Below are 25,474 nucleotides of genomic sequence, written 5' to 3'. Positions count from 1 at the left end.
GGAAATGTGTCTTAAACCATGCTATGCATACTAGTAGGTGATGATTATCAATTTAGTGGCTTGCCAGGAGCCTTTAAAAATTAAGTAACAGTACATATATCCTATTATTCAGAGAATACTTTTAATTCCTTTTCAGTTTGTGTGGGAGAGTATGTTTGTCAACTATATCATAATGTTTACTATTTCTTATTGTTGGTTAGGATCTTTGAAAACCACATGTCTAGGACAGATCTCTGAAGAATTTAAAGCATTTTCTGTGGTAAGGAGCTAGAATCCATAAACTTCCTCATTGTTGCATCAGAGCCCTAGGATGAAGGGAAAGCTGGTCTTCTGGGCCCAAACCCCAAACCCACTTCTCGGCAGTCAAAAGGTTGAACTAACCAGGTTCAGATCTGTGCAAATGTCTAGGAAGCGAGACATGAAAACAAGGGTACACACCAGGTGTGTCTACATACCAGATGTATCAAAACAGAGAACTATCAGTTAAGTCATTATAGCTGTGCTCAATGGAAGACAATGGGAATAAGGTTTAGCTACTTCTTTAAACCACCATGGTAATTTACAGCAGGGGGTCAGCTAGAGGATACAGTCTCAGGAATTTAACTGCACAGTTCTCTGAACTCACAACCCTCATTTTGAAGTTCTCTCAATTTTAGTTTATTTCTGTTATTGCAAAATCACTTGGGTAAGAAACCCATTAATTTTTACTGTTACAAATTGGGCCCTATTTGTCTAAAATTGTGGTCTTGATTCTTTGTTTATGGAACAGCTATTTGCTTATTTATGTAACACTTTTATCCCATGATAAAAATCACATGACTAGCTCTCCATTTGTGCAGAGAAGCTAGAAAGCACTAAGCGTTTTATAACTGAAGGGATGAGTTTTTTGGGTTTTCTGACAGAGCCCTATAGACAGAAATCCGTAAGCCCTGTGAGCTGGTTTCTTAAGGTGTTGCTAAAAGAGAAATGTGCTTACTTTGCTGGTGTTACTTAGAGTACTAGACATGGAGCTGTCCAGGTCCATGCTGGCAGAATGTTCCTGCAGGCCTCTGGCTTTATTACCCTACATAAAGAAAAGGTAGGTAAGATACGGCCCCAAAATTGTAAAGGCATCAGCTGGAGAGGGGCTGGTCTATTTTAAAAAACTCAGAAAAAATGAACTTACTGGGAAATACTGCTAAGCATACATGTGCATTAAGACCATCACATTTCTTTCTGTCAGTTTTTTAAGTACCATGCAAACCTAAGTGTTCCACAAGGCCATGAAGAACAGTCATTTGGCAGGAAAGATAGAGGAAGAAGACCCAAATGGTCTACAAAGAAAAGCAGGTGCTCCCGTAAGCACACTCAACAGCTCTTTCCGAAGTCAAAAGTTGTTATCGCCAGTCACCTGCATGTCGCTCAATCAACCTGTATCCCTTTGGGAACTCTCAAAGGCAAGCCCTTCCAACCCTGGTTTTGTAATGGGACTGTTTGTGATTATCTTAGGTGATGCTGTAATCATCAAAAAAAAAGTTTTAAACTGGCTTAATAAAGTCTCTGTTTCAAAGGGAACATATATAAAACTACAAAGAACTCTGATATTGCAAGCTCCAGAAAAGTGTAAAACTTGGGCAGAAAAATCAAATGCTGCTTTCTTTAAAAAAAAATTTTTTTTAATTTATTATTACTATTATTTTTATGTGTATGTGTATATTGCCTGCATGTATGTAAGTGTACCCGTGTCGGGCAATGCCCATGGAGGACAGAAGAGGCTGTCAGATCCCCTGGAACTTGAGTTACGGACAATTGTTAGCTGTCATGTGGGTACTGGGATTCGAACCCAGGTCTTCTGCAAGAACAGTGTTCTTAACTGCTGAGCCATCTCTCCAGCCCCATATGTTGCTTTCTTAGAAGTGACATCAAAGGTGTCCACACTCCTGGAATGGGAGGTGTGATTCCTTAAAGAGCTCCTAGACCACTGTACAGTGTCCTCAGTTCTGACCTATAGAGTACTATTTAGCATATGTATTCTATAAAGGTCCTGATAGTAAATATTTTATAGCTTGCAACTCATGTGTATCTATGACAAGCAATCATTCTGTACAAAAGTAGCCTTAGATAACAGGTATATGAATGAATGCTACTATGTTTCAATAAAACTAGTTACAGAAACAAGAGGTTGGTAGGATTAGGTCCATGGGTCAGGTATTTTATGAATCTCTGCTTATAGAGGCATTCCAGACACCTAACAAAAGCAGTAGACAGTAATTGTCTTTGAAGCTGTCCCTAGTGACATCAGGGAGGACAGAATCTACAATTGGCAGATCTAGACTATGTTCTTTATAGACAACAAGAATAACATTATTGAAAGGAAGGGAAAAAAATCCCATAAGGTAGACAACAAAGGAGTGAAACCTCCCAGCATTCAGGAGGCTAAAGCAGGAGAACAAAAGTTTGAGATTAGGGCTGGAGAGATGGTTCAAGTGGTTAAGAACACTGGTTGTTCTTGCAGAAGACCTGGGTTCAAATCCCAGCACCCACATGGCAGCTAACAACTGTCTGTAACTCCAGTCCCAGGGTATCCAACAGCCTCTCTGACTTTTGTGGGCATTGCACGACACAGGTGCACTTACCTACATGCAGGCAATATGTGCATACACATAAAATAAAAATAATAAAGTAAAAAAGAAAGTAAAATGTAGATATTGTTCTAAGTCTGATGAGACAAAGAATTATGCACTTTTATATTTGATGATGAACACTGGTACAATAAAAGCGTAGAACTGATTCTTATGCTCCCTTAAAAATGATTTTAATGTAAATCAGAAGAAATGATGCTACTTACCCGGGACAAAATGCTTTCTAACGATTCTGTTAAAGATCTTTTTGCTTTGTTTTTCAGCATATCTAACCTAAACCGAGTAGCACTGGGTGGTAGTTCATTCCCAATATTCTCTGCTGCCATCTGAGATGCCTAAAAAAGAAAACCAATAAAAAGGTTAGTTAAAGCTTTCTCCCTTCCTGTGTAAGAGAATGAATGACCTCTGAGATCCCATCTTTCTGAAAGCAGGCTGTCACCTGACTCTGCCTGGGATCCCATCTGCTCCTTAGAGACACGGCTCCAAATCTAATGACCAATTCTGCCTCAATGGGTTTCTTTGGCTATCTTAAACAATATGAGAAATTGTGATCTGAATCCAATCAGCTAGCTTAGAACTCAGGCTATGCAACTGGACTAGAAACCTGCCCTTTACTAACTGCGGCCTTTGCAAGTTTCTCACTTTCTCTGAGCTCAGATATACTGTTGGGACCAACAATAATCTACTCATAACACTGTTATAAGACTAAAACAGGTTAAAAGCAAAGTACTAAGCATAGTATCTGGCATGAAGTCAGCTATTGCCAGTCTTCCAAAACAAAGCAGCAACTTACCTTTGAGGGTATTTCAAAGACTAAGATTTAAAACTAAAATTGTCAACTGAGGAATCTATTCTTTTCACATTAAACTCTTTACCCCTTTCTATAATCTCTTGCTCTCTCCCCGCCTCCCTCTCTCCCTTCACCCCGCTTGTCCCTCCCCCTCCTATTATTTCATGATCCCTTTCTTTCTCCTCTGAAACCACAGTTCTCTCTCTCCACTATGCATAATATGAAGCTAACAGCACAGCAGAGCTTGACAGTCACTACATATTTGATGCTACTTGCTAACAATGAGGTATGATTCCAGAAATTACCCCCCAAAAATCTGCAAGTTAAGTTGCTTATATAGATTCTCACCTGACTGCTTCCTGTGAGATAATGATTTTGACAGAAAAAGACAAGCAAGCCAATTCCCCACCACTCTAAATGCCAACACATTCTTTGCTGTAGTTGCTACGTATTTCAAGCATGCAGAAATGTGTAGTGGCTAACACAACCAATACCTTGGCCTACTCACGTCAGCACTGCCAGGAGTTGAGGACAGAGAGGAGGCCGGTGTTCTAGAACTAATGCCTGGATGAACTGCCTCTCTGCTGGTCCCTAGCTATGTGATTACCTGCTGTCCCTCTCAGTTCCTCTACCTTCAGACAACTGTCTTCCCTGAGCTTTCATGAGACTTAAATGGTACACATTCCAACACTTAGAGCATAATGTATACTCCAGGAATACCACTTATCACTACTAGCTATTCTGTTTTCTACTGTCAGTAGGAAACATTATACTTCTTTGAAGCCTCCTCACCAACCCGACCCCACTGTGTAACACTTCTGAATTTGGTGCTTGTCACATCAAATCATGTTTGGTATTTTTATTTATATGTACCCATAAAACATATTCTGGCTAACATGCGGTAGAAACTAGATAAAAGATGGTGCAGCTGATGGGATGTGACCTAGTGAAGCCACTATATGAAGTGTGAATGGAGGATCCGCAAAAAGCTAAAAATGGAACTGCCAGATGGCCCAGCTATACCACGTTTGAGTATGTATTTAAAGGATTCTAAGTCTGCATACACAGACATAGTGTCATATCCATGTTTACTGAGGCACTATTCATAGCAAGGCATGGAATCAGCTCAGATGCCCATTGACAGATGAAGAGATAGAGAAAATGTAGTACATACACACAATGGAGTGCTTTTTAAAAAATATTTTCTTTTTTAAAAGTTTTTTATTTGTTTATGTGTATGAGTGTGATGTCTGCATGTGTATAAATGCACCTGTGTCGTGCAATGCCCTCAGATGCCAGAAGAGGGTGTTGGGTCCTCTAGAACTAGAGTTCTGGTCAATTGTTAACTGCCATGTGGGTGCTGGGATTTGAACCTGTCTTCTTCAGGAGCAGCCAGTGCTCTGAACCACTGAGCCATTTTACCAGCCACACAATGCAGTTTTATTCAGCCATATAAAAGAGCAAAATGTCATTTTGAAGGAAATGGATGGAATTAATACTGGAAACAATTAGTTAAGCAAAATAAGCCAGACTCAGAAAAGCAAATGGGGGGGTGCTCAATTAAAGGTGTCAGGCTGTACAAACTTTCTGCCATTATCTTTCCCCTATTAACATTGCTTTTGAGATTTGCACATGCTGACACATGATTTGGGTCACTCACTTCAGCCAGTGCGTGGTATCATACTGTATAACCAATCTACTGTTCCTGCCGTTAAATATTTATTGCCTTTTTCTGCTTTTATGAAGAAGGCTGCAGTGACCTCCTTTGTGCAGAGCTCTTAAAGCACTCACATGAAAGGTTTTGCAAGGAAACTAACGGGGACACCCTGGCTGGGCCATTCCCCATGCACCTACAACTACACCAGCTATCACCACATTTCTATCCCAGCAATGGTTCTGACCCAGTTTTCACATCCGCATGCGAGTGCACTTTTATAGGCCACTATCAGGATTCTTACATGTCTACCAAGTTGATGGATAAAGAATGTTCTTTAATTATGCCTTCCTAATTCCTACTGCTATTACGTTTTTTTTTTAATTCAACAATCTACTGTTCATAGACTCTACAACTTCTTTGGCATAATGAGATCCTAATTCACTGATGAAAATTATACACCTTTTCAAGGCTGTGTACTTCTTTTCAAAGAAATCAGATAAGAGCTACTTTCTGATGAGAGCTACATAATTGTCCACTTTTGCCCAATTTTATTCCTGAAAGAATGAGAATGTACATGAAAAGAATAGCTTAAATTTGTCATCAGGAAGGGACACTAACATTTACCTCTATGTTCTTGTAGATACTCAGTATACTGGACATGCAATGCTTGCTCAAGAGGCTGGATGAGCAGTGGCCATAGGGCAGCCCATAGGGAAAACATATCTGATGCAACAGAGACTCTAGACAAATACCACCCCCCCAAGAGTCTGCTACACATTATTCCCTCTAGGTTAATGCATTACTGGATGCCACTGGTTCAGGCAATCATTTGACAAGGATAAGAGCTCAGGGAAATCTTCAGGGTGAAGAGACATCCACAGAGGGACCTGCAAAGTTAAGGTACTGCAGCCAGGAGTGGTGCCTGCCTTTAATCCTAGCAGTTGGGGGCACAGGCAGAGAGATCTCTGTGAGATCAAGGCCAACCTGGTCTACATAGCAAGTTCCAAGGTGGAGCTACAGGAGGCCCTGTCTCAAAAAAAAAAAAAAAAAAAAAGCTAAGATGCTATAGAACTTTCACACTGATAAGGCATTTGTAAAACAGAAGTGAATTGGACAGTTTTGACAGGCAAAGAAAATACTGACTAAAAGACAAAAAGCTGTAGGAGTTGATGGCTCCTGTGTGGACAAAAGACAAAGTCTACATCTGTGTTTGTTTGTTTTTACATTTTTAAAAACAATTTATTTATTGTTTTTATTTTATGTGTATGCATGTATTGCCTGCATGCAGGTTAAGTGCACCTGTATCATGGAATGCCCACAGAGGTCAGAAGAGGCTGTTGGATCCCCTGGGACTGGAGTTATAGACAGTTGTTAGTGTGGGTGCTGGGATTCAAATCCGGGTCTTCTGTAAGAACAACCAGTGTTCTTAACTGCCGAGCCAGCTCTCCAGCCCGTGTCTGTGTTTTAAAGCAGGCCCGAAAACCCTCTGCACACAAACACAATGCTTCTCCCATTCCCCTCTATTTCTCTCTCTTTTTTTTTTGAGGGGGAGGTATTTGGGGTTTTGTTTTTGTTGTAGCCACAGCTGGCCTGAAACTCACTAAGTAAATCAGGCTGATGTCATCTCAAAGAGCTCCATCCCCCTGCCTCTGCCTCCTGAGTGCTGGGATTAAATGCTTGCACCACTACACCCGGCCTTCCCCTCTATTTCTAAAAAGACTCTATGTCCAGTGCCATAACTCAAATATAATTTGTAGACAACATGAATTTAGAATTCATATTTAGAAAATAATATGTTCCTATTGTCTTAAACATCGAGAAGTTCCTTCTCTGAAGATGATGCTGGATCTTAGATGATGATTTCTGGTTTAGTGGCTCTGCAATAAATTCTGCTGAAGTCAACACACTGGCCATCCACTGACAGAGAAATGAAGTGTCACAGTAATCAACCAGTCAAACACAGCCCTGAATTCTAGTTAATGAGATACATGCTAAAGTATTTAAACAGTTTTTCAGAAGCATATTTTGATAGGTGTCAAAAAAGATGAATTAATAGAAGGGAAGACACATGACAAAGCAAATTTAACAAAACACTAAAAACTACACAATTTGGATGGTAAGGGGGAAATAAGTGCTCGTGATATACTTTCAATTTCTTTATACACCTGAAACATTTTTTTTTAACTTTTACAAAAACTTTATTGAGAATTTCATTCATGCACATGAAGCGTTTTGATCAAATCCATACCCACTCCCTCCCCTCCAACATTCCCCCCCTCTGAAAAGGTAACCCTAAAATCTTTTAAGGATTAGATACAAGCTCCCAAATACTTTTGACATTTTTGGCCTTTGGAACAGAGTATGTTGCTAACAGGCCCAAGGACATTTTGACTTTTAGCCCAGAAACTCGCCACATTTCTTTGGGATCTTTTTACCCTAACTGCCTAGCCAATTCCTATCTCCTATTCTTATCACACCATCCTCTGAAGGGGTTACCCAAATTGCCAATAGGGAATAGGGACTCCGACCACTCTGGCTTCTTCCATGCTGAACAGGGACGCAGGGTGAGGCAACTGGAGTACCCCTTCAGTGGGTCTATCTAAAAGACTCCCAAATTGCATAACTCTTGTCTCTAAGGGGAAAAGAAAGTCCTTGAATCATGACTAGGAGATGTGAAGAAGTGAAGTGTAAGGCAAGAGTAATTAGCATTACAAGTTCTAGACAGGGAACTAGAAAACAGAACAGGGCAATTTTCAAATGCTCATATGAGAGTCCACTGGAGTCTGAAACTTTTTCTTAATAAAATGTCAAAACAAATGGAAGAAAAAATTTTAGTTGACAACAAACCCAGGGTAATCCATAAATATTACAGCACTAAATTTTGTTAAGCCCCTTAAATTATGATTTAAAGTATATACTTGGACCTCACTTGCAAACTCCTTGGCATCTGTACCTGTTTCCTCTACTCTAAAATGAGTAATTAATTACCCAACTCAAAATATGCTGTTGTAGCCAGGTATAGTGTGGCACATGCCTGTCATCCTAGTACTCAGGAGGCAAAGGTAATACCGTAACAAGTTCAAGATCAGCCTGTTCCACACAGCAAATTCCAGGCTAGCCAGGACTACATAGCAAGACTCTGTCTTTAAAAGCATAATAAATGCTGTTGAAAACTGAATGGAATAATGCATTAAGGAGTTAGAACTGTATCAGTACATGGCAAACTTACTAAATGGCAATGGGCTTAATTTTTGAAGAAAATCTGAAGTATAAATGATATGCCCATTGACTAAAACAGGACATCCTGTAACTATATATATAGACACACACACACACACTCACCATCTGTCTCTAACTGGAACTTAACTTATAGGTTTTACCCCAAACTGATTTCTTTTCTCCAAGATTGGAGGATTTATTCACTATTTGGTGGACTAACTGCTAAGCATCGATTTCTCGGCTCTCAGTACTCTCTTTCCTAGGAGTCACTGACTTGACTCATGGTCCTCTGCTCACTTTTGAAGGCTGGTGGCCAGAGAAGTCCTTGTCAAAGTTGTGGTTCTGCCTGTCCAAGTGACATCGTAACACATTTCTCAAAGAATGTAAGCATTTTTAAGTGCCATTAAAAGGCAATTAAATCCACGTGGCTAACTATCTGACAGAAATGTTGAGTGAGCCATCTATCGGTATCTTCTCTAAGAAAATGTGAGTGGAATCTGCCCATCTATCAGTCTCTCTATAAGGCAGCTGTGCTGTGGCTCCTGAGGCTGGGGAGTTGCAACTGGAGCTGGGGATCAGAGCAAATTCTTTAAGATTTTATTTTATTTTTAGTTATTTTTATGGGGAAAGGGGAATATGTGCACATAAGTGCAGGTTCTTGAGGCCAGAACAGAGTGTCAGGTCCCCTGGAGCTAGAGTTATTAAGTGGTCGTGAGTCACTCAGTATGGGTGCTAGGATAGGAACGCGGGTCCTGTGCAAGAGCAGTATACACTCTTAACTGCTGAGCCATCTCTCCAGTATCCAAAGCTAATCCTTTATAGATACAAGCCTCCAGGGTCATAGGACAGTTAGAAAACCTCTAGTGAACATCTACTGTAGATGCTAGTCCTGACTGTGAGGTTCAAGTTCTTCCACATGAAAGTCTCTGATGTTTGAAAAACAGAAATAAATTAAATATATTTCTTCATGGGTCTGATCTACACCTAAATCATAAAAGATTATTACCTTGAGTTCATAAAAATGAGTTTGCACTTAGGTCAAAACTTTCCATCCACTCTAAGTGGATTCGCTTTTCTGGCAGTCATGAGCTATTTCAAAATTACCTATTTCCTGTTAGAACATGTCAGACTGACTCAGAAAAAAATGATCAGAAAAAGAGAAAAGCTATTAGCAGGACAAGGGAGGAAAAAGGATAGGTACGAAATGGGAATATAAATAGGGTGAGGCAAACTAAAAAATTCAACAGACTCCTAGATTAGGTAGGACCATTCACCAGTAAACCTCAAGACTGCATTACAGGAACAGGCTAGGAAGGGATGAATGGCAGCAGACCAAGGCCCAAAGTCAAGGGCAACAGCTGGTGTTCTGGGGTCAGGCCACTGTTCCAGGCTCTAGGCTGGCCAATGAGATAGCAAAGCAATGTCAGACACCATACAAGAACCCTAAAAGTTCAGGAAAGGCACCTGGTTGCCAAAGCCAACTGGAAAGTAGAAATCAAATGAGGGGAGTTGCTAAGCGTGTGTCCAATTAAAAAGAGCACTACGCCTGGGTGTGGTGGCGCATGCCTTTAATCCCAGCACTTGGGAGGCAGAGGCAGGAGGATCTCTGAGTTCAAGGCCAGCCTGGCCTATATAATGAGTTCCAGGTCAACTGGGGCTATAGGGAGACCCTGTCTCAAAAAGACCAAAAAAAGAGCACTACGTTCAGGTCACCAGAAAGAAAAGTGCCTGTGGGCAACAGTGTAAGGGAACGCAACTGTGAGCACTCCTGAACTCACATACCGTCTTCCTTGAATTTGGAAGGTGTTTAAAAATATAGGAAGTGATGCGTCTGGAGAGATGGTCCAGTGGTTAAGAGCACTGGCTACTCTTATAGAGGATCCAGATCCAATTCCCAGCACCCACGTGGTGACTAACAACCATCTGCAACTCCAGTTCCAGGGGAATCCAACACTCTCTTTTGACCTTTGAGGGCGCTGCATGACACAGGTGCGCTAACACTCATGCAAGCAAAACATTCATACACATAAAATAAAAATGACAAATAAAATATTTTTTAAAGTATATAAGGAAGTGAACTTTTAGAAAACTTTTAGAAAAGAACTTGGCCACTCTTGACTGATTTTTATTTCCCCTCTAGATTTTCTGGACTAGTAACCAGCAAATAAAAAATGTTCATTACTAATGAACTGATATGGGGTCAAGAGGCAACAGGGAAGTGATTCGTGGCACATGTGTGTTGAACCCCAAACTTAAAGACCTTGAAGGCAGAGACTGTGGAGACTGGTAGCTCCAGCTTCTAGCATGGCACCCCACAGCAACAATGCTAAAGACGGTTTGTGGACAGTAACAGACAGGAGACTGCACCTAGTTCATCAAAACGGCAGAATTAAAGGGATTTCTATGACTAACATGTAGCTAGGCTTTCTGACACTACACCTGACTTGTCAGTAACACTATCTTACATTTATATGCTATAAGAAACTTGCAGCTACTCTATGTAACTCCAAAGCCATCTGAACACTATCTCTCCCATTTTTTAAAGGAGAAGGGTGAGGTGATGAAGATCAGCCTCCCAAAGTCACAGTTTGTCACAACAGTCCCTATCAGGTCAGAGTCATGGTTTCAACCCACTATGACACACACAGAAATTTCTCTCATCATTTTTAACCACAACCAACACTTCCCAAGTTTCCACAATTATGTGCAACAAATGAAAATAATATAGGGAGAAAAGGGGGCTTACACATATCAGAAAATGCCAAGACTGCATAGACAGTGTCTTTGTAAACTTTCAAGGAGATTAAAAAGGAAAGTGCCATACCTGCTTCACCTCCCCAATGTGGGTGTGTTCTTTTTGTTTCTCTTCATATAAACATCTCAGAAAAGAAATAATTAATTCATTCTCTCGCTGCTCATTTCTTGGTCTCAATTTCTTCAGGAAAAAAAAAAATAAGGAACAAGATATATATCACATTTACTTTTTTACTTTTTAAAACATTTTTATTGAGTTTTTGCAAATTTTGTGCAATAGATTTCAATCACATCTAGATCTCCTCCCCCATCTGTGCCCATTGGATTTCATAAGCTCTGTCTTATATATTAAGGAATATTAAGTCAAATTTGTCCCCAAATGCCCTTTTGGTGCGTCCATCCACTGGAGCCTGCTTAACCTATCCAGCATCATGTCCTTAAAGAACACCAACTCTCATTCTCTCTGCAGCTATAGGCTGCCAATAGTCCCTCAACCAACATTCTGGCTTCTTAGCCACTCCCCACTTCTATACTAGGATTTTGTCTGGCTTGAGCTTAGATGGGATACGTGCATGCTGCCAGCATTGCTGTGAGTTCATATGAGTACTTGGCCAGCTGTCTGGAAAACTTTCCTTGTGGTCATCCACCACCTCTGGCTCACAATCTTTCCATCCCCTCTTCTGCAATGGTCCTGAGTCCTGGATGGCAGAGGTTTGATACAGGTGTCCTATTCAGGGATAAGCACTCTCCTATTCTCTGCACCTAGGCCAATAATCCATCCCTTTCAAAGTGCTCAGTTTCTCTCACCACTAGTGCTTTTACCCAATGATCTCACTAGGGGGCACTAGTGATCCTAAGAGTGAAGGGAATTTAAAAAGGACAACAGAGCCACTGGGCCAGATGTAGCAGCTGATCGCTGATGCTCTTTCATTCAAGATAAATTTTTAACATCAGATAGTAACAGTCAAAATATTTAATAAATAAAAAGCTTTTAAAAAGAGAACAAACAAAATCTATGTAAACACCCAGAGGTCAGGCACCAAAATGACTACACATTCATAATCTCTTTAAGGTTAGGGCAAAGCAGCTGGGTTCAGGGTCAAGGTGTCACATGTCTAAGGGACTCTGGCATTCCCAGGAGGCAGGCACTTCCTTGTAAAACTACAGGGTATGTTCTCAGGCTAGCCTCCCCTGCCCTTCCCTTCCCTTCCCTCCTCTTCTCTCTCCATCTCTCCCTCCAGTCCCTTCTCCCCTTTCTTTAAATTCTCTCTAGGACTTTGAAATTTGTAGGCAGTGGCAAAGAGCACTGGTCTAGGAATAAGGACACATAGGTTCCAGTTGCTGACAGAAGCCAAGTCAGTCCATCTTAGCTTCCCCCAAGGTGTGGTGTCCCATGCTTTTAATCCCAGCACTCCAGGATGCAGAGGCAGGCAGATCTCTGTGAGACTGAATTCGGTCTGGTCTACATAGCGAGCTCTAGGCTAGCTGGGGTTACAGGGAGACTCTGTTTAAAAAAAATGGGGGCTAGAGAGATGGCTCACTTGCAGAGGACCCGGGTTCAAATCCTAGCACCCACACGGCAGATAACAACTGTCAGTAACTCCAGTTCCAGGGGCTCCAACACTCTCTTCTGACCTCCATGGGCATTACACAACATGGGTGCACTCACATACATACAGGCAATATACTGATACACATAAAATAAATATTTTTAAAAAGACAACACACATGGTTCTCCTCTAGCTCCTGAATCTTTATATTTGAAGTATCAATCACCGTACTTTGTTTCTGAGATAAGTTCTCTATAGCCCCAGTTGGTCTAGAACTATGTAGACCATCCTGCCTTGATCTCAGAGATCTGCCTGCCTCTGCCTCCTGGGTTGGAGAGATGGCTCAGCAGGTAAAGGTGCTTGCCACCAAGACTTATAACCTGAGTTATGTCCCCAGATCCTATATGGTGGAAGAAGAAAACCAACTCCTGCAAGTTGTCCTCTGATTTCCATGAGTGTGCATATGCACATGCACTCACACACATAAATGTGATAAAAAATTAAAAGGCAAGTTTTTACTTTATTCAAGGAAAAGACTGTAAATGATGAGGGTTGTTTCCATTCCTGTTCTTCCCAATTCCAGCCTTAACTATCCAGTATTTTAGAAGCTAGAATGGACACTTTCAGCCTGGACCTGGAGCCACAAATCCTGTCGTACACAAGTGGCTCTTCCAGAGTGTTTCCATCAGAGCCTCCAAAAGACAAATGTGGTGGTCAAGTGCTGTAATTCCACCTTAATACTGCTAGGTCCCAAGAAGGTCATAGACCCAGTCCAAAGGCTCACAAAGTGCCAAGGGCTCTACTGTGACTAGGAATGCAGAGTGGTAGAGCTACTTGGAAGGCAGCATGATAGGGTTTTTGGATTTTTGAGATGGGGTCTCACTATGTAGCCTTGAATTCAAGAGCCTCCTAAGTGATGGAATTACAGGTGTGTGCCAACATGCCCAGTAAGCAGTTTCCTATGAAACTTTTACTATCTAATACAGCAACTGTACTTCTTGGCATTTATCTAAATGAGTTAAAACATGTTCATACATGAACTTGCACATAGATGCTTATGACAGCTTTATTTATAATTGTTAAAACTTGGAAGCAAGTTTTACTTTACTTATTTTAATGAGTAGTTAAAAAGTCACCCCCAGATGGGACTAAAGAGAAATGAACTATGAAGCCATGCAAAGTTACGAAGGACCTTTAAGTGCCTGTTGCTGTATGAAAGAAGCTTGCTTGAATTCCAACCCTACAGCATGCTGGAAGAAGCCAAACTACAACAACAGAGGAAAGATCAGAGGCTGGCAGAGGTTTTGCAAAGAACAGGCTGAGCACAGGTGATGTTTGGAGCAGCCAAAGAATTCTGTATGATTCGGCAATGGGTGGGTGATTGCACACATTTGTTAAAACCTTGCAACACACAACACCAAGCCTGACCCTGAATAGAAATTCTGGGCTTTAGTTAACAACAACTGCAGCACTGGCTATCAATCATATAACACATACACCACAGGTAAAACAGTGTTGATATGGGAAGCTGCAGGGTGGGAAGCAGTGAAAAGTTATATGGGAGCTTTCTCTACTTTCCATCCATTTTTTTTCCATAAACTTAAAACAAATGGTCTATTTGTGTTTGTTTGTTTTATTTTATGTGTATGGGTGTATTGCCTGCATGTGTGTAAGTGCATCCATGTCGTGCAATGCCCATGGAGGTCAGAAGAAGGCATCAGATCCCCTAGAACAGGAGTTACAGATAGTTGTTAACTGCCATGTTGGTGCTGGGAATTGAACCTGGGTCCTCTGTAAGAGCAGTCAGTGCTCTTAGCCACTGAGCTCTCTTTCTGGCCCCACAAATGGTCTTTTTAAAAAGTATTTTTAAGCCAGGTGTGGTGGTGCATGCCTTTAATCCCAGCAATTGGGAGGCAGAGGCAGGTGGATCTCTGTGAGTTCAAGGCCAGCCTGGTCTACATAGTGAGTTCCAGGACAGCTGGGGCTACAGGGAGACCCTGTATCAAAAAGACCAAAAAAAGAAAAAAAAATATTTTTAAAGAAAATCCAAGGAACAAAGGGAAGAGTGATAAGAGGCCTCTGAGCATGTGCAGGCACCTGCAGGCTGACTTACATCTTCTGTATCTCTCTCATAGGAAAATGCACTTAGCCTGGAAAAACTTTTTTTCCCTCCAAATTCTTTATTATGCACCATCTTATTTAACACATGAGGCAGTGCTGCCCAATGATGTCCAAGAAGCAGCCTCTTAGACAAAGACCAGAACACACAGTTGTTTATTGGGGTGCACCTTGGGCTTAGCATCCACAGAAAGGAAGGAAAGGAAGAAAGGTTGGCTAGAGGGAGCTGAGCTATAATGCAAGCCCATCAACAGCCTTGGCCATGGAGTCAAATCCATCTGAACTGCCCTCTGATGGACCAAAGTGAGCAGGTATTTGCACCTCCTCCCACCTTAGTCAGGAAGAGAGGCCTCCGAGGGCAGAGTAAAGATTAGAAAGAGGTTGCTCTGTAGCTGAGGCAATCCTCACACTCTCCATAGCTGGGGCATCTGACAACACAGATGATTTCCCCATAAGTAGCTGAGGAAGGTGCTTGAAGTAATAAAGATTTCTTTCTGGGTTCAGTAGAAAGATGTGCTGAGGTGGATCTCAGGTGATCAGGTCCTCTAATAATGTCATACAAAGTCAAGAAATAAATATTTCCTCAAAATAATTGTGAAATATGACAAGAGGCAACCCTCCTACTGAGTTCAAATAGATTAAGGATATGTCATTGCCCTAAAATCTCTCGTGTAGCTTCACAACAGTGTAAAATCATTACTTTGTCAAAGTTTTATAAGCATTCATTAATCAAGAGTAACATTCAAGTTAGGGAGCATCAGTTTGTGGCCAATAATGAATTTGATTCTTCACAATCAATTTGAGGTGTCAGAAGACAGGATGGTGGCCACCCCGGGTAGTCAGAATGGCAGTCACCAGAGGCAGCAGCACATAGGGTTTAGAAGCAGAGGAAAGGCTGTTTTCGACCTTGGTACTGACTGCACAGGTGTACACACCATCAATTTGTATGCTTTTCTATAGGCTTGTCACAGTGCAATTAAAAAATACAAAACAATTAATTGCTTGCTAAAGGTAAGAAAACTCATTTTCTTATTTCTCAATCTCATTTCTAGAAGGGGCTTATAAAATACCATACAGGCAACAGAAAAATTTGCACCACTGATATTTCTACTCTTCTATAGGGTTCTATAGGGTAAACCACTTAAGAAAGCAATGCTCAAGGCTAGAGAGAAGACTCAGTGGTTAAGAGCACTTGCTGCTCTTGCAGAGGACATGGATTTGATTCCCAGCACCAGAATGATTCACAATGGCCTGTAACTCTAGTTCCAGGGAACCAATGCCCTCTTCTGACCTCCAAGGGCACCAGACACATACTTGGACACATACATGCATGCAGGCAAAACACTCAAAATATATAAAACAAAAAGAAATCTTATTTTTTTAAAATGCTCATTACTACACTTGGCATTAATTAAACCATTCTCTAATGAGATATTCTCATTTCTATTAGAATCAGACTGAGGTTCTTTTTCTTCTTTTTTTCAGCAAGCACCCTTACCCACTGAGCTATCTCCCCAGCCCCTAAACTCTAATTTTCGTAATCAGATTTACTAATCTTTTCCTTGGGAACTTCTGGATTTTGTGCTATATATTTTTTTAAACTGATTTTTTGTGTGTGTATTTCATACAGAACATCCCAAACAATCTTATTCATCTTTATACCCACATCCCAAATGGCATCCTCCCATAGGCTCCCCGCCACCCCCCACTGGAGCCCATATACTCTGTCATCCCTGTTACTGCCCACTGTGTTGTCAGTGGATCAGCCTTTTCGTGAGTTTGAGAGCATTCTTCCTACTGAAGATGACCTATGTGACTTAAGGCCCCTGAGAGCAGAGGGGAGCATGAGAAGAGAGGACACCCCTGTCGTGTCTTCATCGAAAATGAAGTACACACTTCAAGCAGCTTGTAAATAAAAGGTAGTGCTATGGTGTCCTGAGTTCTTCTAGGAGTGGAAAGGGTAATACACTCACATTCCCGTCTGCCACCAAGTCTGCTGAGGATCCCAATCTGCCATTATCTCCAGTACTGTTTACACAGTTACTAAGCTTTCCTTTCCAAAAACACTGAATATGGGATATATGCTTTAATGATGATTTAAGTCACTGTGTATCATTAATTTCAATAGTAATTACACCTGTCTTAAATTTGTGTTGGGAGAGTTTTTCAGAAACAACCCTCCAAGAAAGATTGTGCCACTTTTTTTTTTTTTAATGATCTTTTTCAACTGTCTGATTTTTCAAATACATTAGTAGAGATTGCTAGACCCATCACTGGTTGGTGACTGGGTTTATGAAATGTTTCAGAAAAATCAAGAAAATCATTCAATAAGACCATCAATATTCCATCAGAAAATACCAAATTTGTATCTTTCAAAATGAGTTACGCTTGCAATGACGCAGGGTTTAAGGATGAGCTGGGGTTTCTGAGCCAGTGAACAATATAACTGTTGTTTTGCTTCAGAGCAATCAAAAAACTAGAGATGTGCAGCACCACACACTGCGTCCTGGGATATCAGCTGAATGCTTTTTTTCTTCAAGTGTATTCATGGAGGAAGAGAAACTCAGAATTGTATCCAGAGACTCCTCACTGCTTCATGAGAATATTCTGCAAACTGCCCATACTGAGTCATCACACTGTTTTAGGGAAGGCTACATGGTGCTGTCTATATCAAGTAAAAACCCAAATCAAGGAAGGGAGGGGCATCTTCCTTGCTTGGCAAGAAGATGCTCCCCTGAGTACCTAGTAGCGCCACACTGTAAGTGAGCTGGCACTGATGGCCTTGGCTTGTGCAAGTGCATTAACAATCAAAGTAGTGGGTCTCAAGTGAATTCAGAAAACAAAACATACAAGCGATTGAAAATGGTGAAAATAAGCTGGGCATGGTGGCGCACGCCTTTAATCCCAGCACTCGGGAGGCAGAGGCAGGTGGATCTCTGTGGGTTCCAGGCCAGTCTGTTCTACATAGTCAGTTCCAGGCCAGCTGGGGCTCCAGGGAGACCCTGTATCAAAAAAGATAAAAAAAACAAAAAACCCCAAAAAATAAAAAAAAAAACCTTTAGGCTATTTGTGAAATTAAAACAACAAAAAAAGCCTTCCTATTTTTTTCTTCAGATGTATGCCAGTGCTACTGCAGAAGAATGGGAATGAGAGAACCAAAGGTTAGAAAGAAAAGTAGGGTCTCCTCATTGTTTCCCCAGAGAGGGGAGATCAAAGCACACCATTACTAGCCTTGTGTGGTTTAATCACCCCTTATCTGGAGAGCTCAACAAGTCACTAGAGCACCTTCTCCCAAAAAAGATGCATTAAGTCTTTGTCCTGATGTGTTTGTCTTATTTGGAAAGTGCCAGAAAACCATAGAATGTGGCTAAAGCAGACATGAAATTTGTGGTAAGCTCATAGGAGACTCATGACAAGCAGCCTACAGGCATGCCAGCACATATGACCTGGCTTCCCCAGATACTCAGCAGTTCCATGCAGAAGAGTGCAGATTCCCAGGTTTGACGCAGACAGCCAATGATCATGGCTTTTGTTTGGGGTGGGGTTTTTTTGTTTTGATTTTTGAGTTTCAATGTATTGTATAGCTCTAAGTATACAACATGACCTAAATTTAAATTTTATTTTCAAAAAAGGAGGACAATTATGTTCAAACCCATGCACAAATAAATCTTGCGAGTCCCATACCTGGGACTCATCCTGAGTGAGAAGAAGCAGGCAGAGGATCCCTGGGAGCAAAGGGGAGCATGTGGACCCACATCCAGGTCTGTCTCCCAGGCTGGAGTTCTTTTCACTTTATAATCTTTTCTCTTAGACTAATGTACTTTGCACAGGCAGGTGGCCCTGTTTTCCCCACCTGGACCTGCAGCTCCAATCTGGCCCCTCTAGGTAACCCTTGAACCTAAACCCAATAAGGGCTCAAGGACGCAGCAGTGACCCTGCCTCACTATGCTGTACACAGGACATTCCATGAGGGGCTGCATGGTTTGCTTTCCTGCTGGAAGCTTTCTGGTATAGTGTACCTGAACTTCCTCAAAAATAGTTGCCTGCTCCTGATTGGTCAGTGTTGTCAGGTGCTTCTGGAGTTCTAACTTGGTTTTTGAAGAATTCATTCCTGTTAAGAAAAGAGAAAAAGGCTTGACGAAACAATGTAAAAGTTCTGAGGCATACATCCGAAGAGAAGTCCGAGAATGAAAGCATTTGCTAATCCAACTGCCAAAGCATAAAAACCTACTGGTTCCTTCTACCAGCCCAGTCTTCCCATTCTAAGCGGAAGTCCTAAGCCTATAGTCTGAGCAGAAGTATACAAACTTCCATGACTGCAAAGGGCTAGAGAGAACCCTGCCAAGACAGGGACTTGTCTGTAGGGACTCAGAAAACATATCCCTTACTTTACAGTTGAACCTGCTGATGTCCATAGAAGCTTGGCAATTCATCAGCGGCCAGGAGGCCCATTGGCAGCCAGTGTGCCCCAGAGCCAGTGCTCCTCCTTCTTCTTTCAGCTGGAGGCCAACCCCACCCTCCATAACAAGCTGTACCGGATAGAGGGTACTGCACCCACACAAACTACCACAGTCATCTCTAATTCTAGAACGTTCTTGCTCCTTGTTTTGTTTTAACCCAAGATGACTCTAAAGGGCTACCCTAAAAATAGTATTTTTCAAGTGACTGTTTGGCCATTCAGTCCCTATTTCATGTTTAAGTCTCAGGGTAATTGCTGAGTAGGCACAATTTTTTTTTTTAAGTAATTTCAATGTCTAGGTAAGAAACTGAGACACATTGAAGTCAAGTATCTTGTCTAATATCATTTACCAAGTAACAAGGAGACTTAGAATCAAAACCCAATGTGTCTGCCTCCAAAACCAGATTCCCATGGTCCCTTTGACCAGCAGAGCCAAATGGCCTGCAGTCAACACCAGTGGCTACAGTACAAAAATGAATTCAGAGGTGGGGTGAGGTGTAGAAAGGGCTTGTCAAGGTGAGTTCATGCACTGGTCCTGACAACTGTTGGGTCATTCAAAGCTAAGAAGGTGGACATGAGGCTTTCTGCGGCTACTACAACACTGAAGCAAAATACTGGTCAGATTTATAAATAATATATGTATTCAGTAATCACTAATTCGAAGTCTTCCCCAAATGAGGACACTGTCCTGGATGCCATCTAAACATACTTTGGAGATAACAGTATTGTTCCTAAGTGGGGAAAAACCCCTAAGCTCTGAAGAAAGTCAGACTAGAAGAGTTAGACCTCAAATTTCGGAACTTCAGATGAAAGCATAAGCCTCAGCCTCTTCTTCGTATGATGGAGGGGTCCTCTAGCCAAACCCAGCCTGAGAACATCAGGTCCTTCCTGTCCCCCGAAAACTTTCCACATGGCTCCTCACCACCTTCAGCCACTCCTGCGCCCATGCTGGGGGACATCTCCAGAGTCTGAATTGGAGGCAGAGAGAATGGGAGGCAGGGGACAAGATGGAAAGTGTGACCTGAACCAGGGATTCCCACTGTTAGTGAGCCCTCATGCTGTTGGTGGGGGAACGATCTTACTAGAGAGCTGAGGAATTGGCTCTGCTCTGCTCTAGGAGATCTGAGAATAAAAGAAAACCTCGACTCAACCTTTTCTTCAGAGAGAAAAATTAATTTTAATAATCTCCAAAATACTCTGCTAAACTTTAAAATAAGCAGAGTACTGTTCAAACACCAAGGCATTTGAACAGCTACATAGTCAAGTGCAGAACTGAGAGCAGTTCTTTCAGTTACCCAAGCAGATTGAATGCAGGGCGTCTGGTGTAACCAATTAGACAGTCTTGGGCATAACCCAACTGTATCAATTTATTGAGAAAACATTCCGTAAGTCTTCTTGTGGCCCTGTCACTGGTCCTTTCTATAGTCTGTGGAGTTCTTAGACCACAACTTCCTGCTACAACTATTTTTTGGGGTAGTACTGGGGATCAAACCTAGGGTGCCATGCAGGCAAAGCAAGCACTCTTCTACTGAGCTACATACAGCCTTAGCCCAATAGTTTTGGATTTGGAGCCTTTTAGATTTTAAGAGTAAGGATGCTAAATCAGTAATGACAAGATGCTTTGTGTGTGTGTGTGTGTGTGTGTGTGTGAGAGAGAGAGAGAGAGAGAGAGAGAGAGAGAGAGAGAGAGAGAGAGAGAGAGAGAGAGAGAGAGAGAGAGTGTGTTGCTGGGGATTGAATCTGGGACCTCATGCATGCTAGGTCAGTGCTCTACCATTAAGTAACATCCCCAGGCAGGATTACCTTTACAAGGGTTTATACAGGGAATATACAATGGGTTTCAATAAACCACTTATTACAATTGCAACACCAAAAAAAAAAAAAAATCAAAGGACCCCAAATCGCCCATAAAGTCTTCTCTGCCAGGGATGCCTGCACAATCTACTCCCTTATGGCTGTGCTTAATGGTTGCTTTTTACATCCATATAGTTTTCTGCCACAGTTGGATTGTATCATGTAAAAGATGAACTGAATGATTATTCCCAAAACTACAACAGCAAAATCCTGAACCTGATTAAACTTTTCAGCTATAACTTTCTGGAAGCTCAGCCAGACCAAACATAGATTTATCAAGTGGAACTCTGGAAGCAATCCACCTGTGTGGACCACGATCTGCTTATCTACAAGGCCAAAGTTGTTGCTAGCTTCTTAATAAGGTCTCGGGGGACATTTCCATCACCGTTTATCTTATCTTGACAGCCATGACGGAAAGAGTTAGTGATCCTCTCAGTTGGGGTCTCTAGTTAAAGCAAAACTCCCATTCCCAGATATATTTTGTATACTGTCAGCAAATAGCAACAACATGGAAAATAGTTTGAAATATTAATCATGCTCATTTCAAAAGCACTGTAATGCCACAGGTGAACCTTCCCAGACCTTAAGATATCAGCTGTTAACTTCTCTCATTTTAAAAAATAAACCAGGACCATTTCACATCTATTAGAATGACCATCATGGTTAAAAAAAAAAAACAAAAAAAAAACATGAATAAATAAGTTTTGATAAGGATGCAGAGAAATTAGAATCCATGTACATTGTCAGTATAATTTCATAGAGTAGCATAGTGGCTCCTTTAAAAAAAATTATCAACAGCCTTGGACCTTAGCCACTTCCTGCTGAGGATGCAGAAGAGCAACTACCTGGGACGAGTGTACCCGTCACCACTCACCAAAGAAGTTTCTTTTTGCAACAGATGGAAATTAATATGGAGTTCCACAACTGGTCAAGCACAGAGAATAAGAGTCCGTGAGATGCTTAGCTCTAAGAGATGCATCTTCAATGCAACCTCTACATGTAAGAAGAATGCATCTCTTAATTCTCACTAGAGAGATTTCCTCATACAGCAGACAGTGATTAATACAGAAACCTACAACTGGTCAATGTACAGAGAACAAGAGGCTGCAGACTGCAGAAGGGAGAATGCTCCGCCCATAACAGAACACCTATTTTTTAAAAAAAATATGTATTAGTTTTATTTTGTGTGTATGCATGTATTGCCTACATATAGGTAAGTGCATTCATATCCTGCAATGCCCACAGAAGACAGAAGAGGTTGTCAGATTCCTTGGAACTGGAGTTAAGGACAGTTGTTAGCTGCTGTGTGGGTGCTGGGATTCGAACCCAGGTCTTCTGCAAGAACAGCTGGTGTTCTTATCCACTGAGTCATCTCTCCAGTCCCAGGACACCTATTTCAAACTTCTGCTTTCCAAGGTTCAGGGATCACCCCTCTTTTGAGAGAGGGGTGGAAAGATTGTAAGAGTCAGAAATGGTGGAGGACTACAAGGAAACAGTTTTCCCGAAAGCTAGTCAGCTACACATATAAACTTACAGCAATGGTGACAGCATGCACAAGTCCCATGCAAGCTCGAATTAGACAAAATACCAGCAGTGACGTGAGGACGTGGGTAAGAAATTCCAACCCAACCTAAGGAACTTTTTGGCAATTGATGATTGCTGGGATGGGGAGAGACAGTAGCTTTTTAGGGACAGGATTCTCGGTAGGCTGACCAGGCTGTATGAGGCCACGCTGAGGAACATGTGGGGACACAAATAAGACTACAGAGACCCTATTGTGTATATAGTGGGGTATACCGAGTTGGGCAGGAAAGCAATGGGGGGGTGCAGGTGGGGGAAGGATTCTACATATTATCAAATTATATTGTATAAAATCAAAAAATTTCAATAAAATTTTTTTAGTTAAACACACAATTACATATATCTTCCTTCTGGGTATATCCAAAGGAACTGAAAGCAAAAACTTTAACAAATGTTTGTATACTAATATTCATAACAATATTATTTGCAGTAGCCAAAAGGTAAAAACAATCCAAATACCCAAGCATGAATAAATAGATGCATTTAATGGAATATTATTCGGCCTTACAAAGAAATAAAATTCTGACACATGGAAGAAAGCCCAAAAGACATAATATAAGTAAAAGAAACCAGAAACAAGACAAATCTGATTCTATTTATGTAAAGTACCTAGATTAATTCAATTCATAGAAATACAAAATAGGGGTTGAGGAGATAGCTCAGTTTAAGACTGCTTGGTGTGTAAGTTTGAAGACCTAAATTCAAAGCCAGGCATGCCTGTAAATCCAGCACTGGGGCTTGGAGACAAGTGGATTCCCAGTGCTCACCAGCCAGGCTAGCCAAAGCAACAAGTGTCTGGTTCAGGAAGAGATCCTGTCTCAAGGCAATAAGCCAGAGAGCAAGAGAGACACCACCTTTCTGTTCTGGCCTCTGCATGCATCTGCATGGCTGTGCATGCACTCATGTGCCACAGATAGCGCATACACACACACACACACACACACACACACACACACACACACACACACACACACACACACGAGCATACTTAATGAGTTGTAATTAAGGAAGATGAGAAAGTCCTGGAGATGGATGCTAGTGATGAGTTACCACTGTAAACAGACTTAATGCCACTGAATTATATGCTTTTTAAAAGGGGGTTAAAATGATAAATTTTGTGTTTGGTGTATTTTTTCCACAGTTATTTGGAAAAAAAAAATCTAAATGTCAGTGTACTTTTCCTTTAAATGTAGTTTATAACAAGTACTCTAGATACACAGGAAATGATCAGGTCTTTATTTTTACAATAACATGGGTAATTTGAATGATATAACATTCGCCAAATCACACACAAAAATGTTTAGAATAAGTGGAACAAAGTACAAAATCAAGTTAAGAGAAAACATAAATCTCTTACTTTCCAGCTTCTCCCAAATAAGCAGCCAAACCACACACTACTGCCGCAACCTCAGCCCTCCCTGCCGACCCAGAGTCAGACTGTTCTTGTCAGTAGAATATTCTTTACTCTTTCTCAAGGGGGATCCTTCCACTCTGGGGAGATGGGGCTGGTTGTGGTTAACAGCAAGGCTTTAGCACTTGGGGCCGGGTCCTACGCTCACTAGACACCAGTTTATTCCTACATGTCTCAGATTTTCAATTTATTTGTCAGTAAAATGTACAAATAATCCATTCTCTTCCCACCAGCATGGTGAAGATTAAATATATGTTTTTTAAAAGCACTTAACACAGTGCTTGGCCTTTCTTAATAGCCAATAAATACTAAAGGCAAATGAAACATTTTATTACACCTGTCTAGAAATTGTGATCAATCAGGTCACCACTTCTTTTATCCTATACCCTTCAGTTTTTGACTGTACCCTGTCTTCTGCTCCCCTCCATTGGAACTGTCCTGGCAGAAATTACAGGTGACCGCATGGTGAAAATTCTTTAGGTCCTACTCCCTGGGATGGTCAATCTGAATGAACCACCACCTCACACATCTCAATAAATGTTGGCAACCTGTGCTCACTAAGTCCTCCACTGCCCTCAGAGTACCATGGAAGGGAGATAGCTTAAAGGGATATGGGTCCTTATTTTTGCATCCATCACACTCAGTACTATGCCTGACATGTAGAAGATATCCACTGCAGAGTGCGAGTTACCTATAATCCCTGTGAATGACAATCCCAACAGTTGGAATAATGCAATAAATGCTCCCATGTAAGGCTCTCCCTCTAAGATGTCTATGGCCTGAAAGTGCCTCCTACTCACCCTCTATCCTCTCACAGAGCTTGTGCAGGCCCTGCAAGGGGCAGCCTTCACATAGCTGGGCTGGTGCCTTAGCCGTCTGATGCACTGCAGCTACTGTGAAAGCCTGCTTCAGAGTCATCATGATCTCATCAACCTGAGCAGAAGAGAGCAAAACCGTCAAGGTCAGGGCTGAGGTCAGCAAGTTTATAGAAAAGATTTAGTATTTTAAGACTTTTCTGGGCTATTCTTCACAGGCTGACAGGAAATAGTTGTGATAACTGCAGGATTATGGGCTGAGAAATACTACCAACAAATTCAGCACTCTTTTTTTAATGTTTTATTTCTTTTTCTTAATATTTTATTACTTTTATTTTATGTGTATAAGTAAGTATATTGCCTGCATGTACATAAATGCACCCATGTCATGCAATGCCTGCAGAAGTCAGAAGAAGGTAGCAGATCCACTGGAACTGGAGTTATAGATGGTTGTTAGCTGGGATTTAAATCCAGGTCCTGTGCAAGAGCAATCAATTCTCTTTTTTTTTTAATTTTATTTATTATTTTTATTTTATGTGTATGCGTGTATTGCCTGCACGTAGGTAAGTGCACCCCTGTTGTGCAATGCCTGTGGAGGACAGAAGAGGGTGTTGGATCCCCTGGAACTGGAGTTAAGGGCAGTTG

At 41.4% G+C, this 25,474-nt stretch overlaps 1 protein-coding gene across 1 annotated transcript in view; it reads right to left on the bottom strand.

Annotated features, from left to right (window-relative positions):
* Tbc1d1 (TBC1 domain family member 1) overlaps positions 1-25,474 on the bottom strand; it is a gene marked incomplete in the record, with an annotated part of 275,507 nt that overhangs the window by 121,592 nt on the left and 128,441 nt on the right. Inside the window, 5 exon segments of the mRNA XM_017798190.2 lie at positions 977-1,063; positions 2,828-2,956; positions 11,112-11,222; positions 18,729-18,820; positions 24,815-24,947. Coding sequence (XP_017653679.2) covers positions 977-1,063; positions 2,828-2,956; positions 11,112-11,222; positions 18,729-18,820; positions 24,815-24,947 — 552 coding nt within the window.

The sequence above is a fragment of the Nannospalax galili genome, unplaced genomic scaffold (genome assembly GCF_000622305.1).
Source record: "Nannospalax galili isolate Female #2095 unplaced genomic scaffold, S.galili_v1.0 scaffold236, whole genome shotgun sequence".
Classification (NCBI taxonomy): domain Eukaryota; kingdom Metazoa; phylum Chordata; class Mammalia; order Rodentia; family Spalacidae; genus Nannospalax; species Nannospalax galili.
The sequence above is the reverse complement of the archived record's forward strand: the minus strand, read 5'-3'. Positions and strand labels throughout refer to the sequence as shown.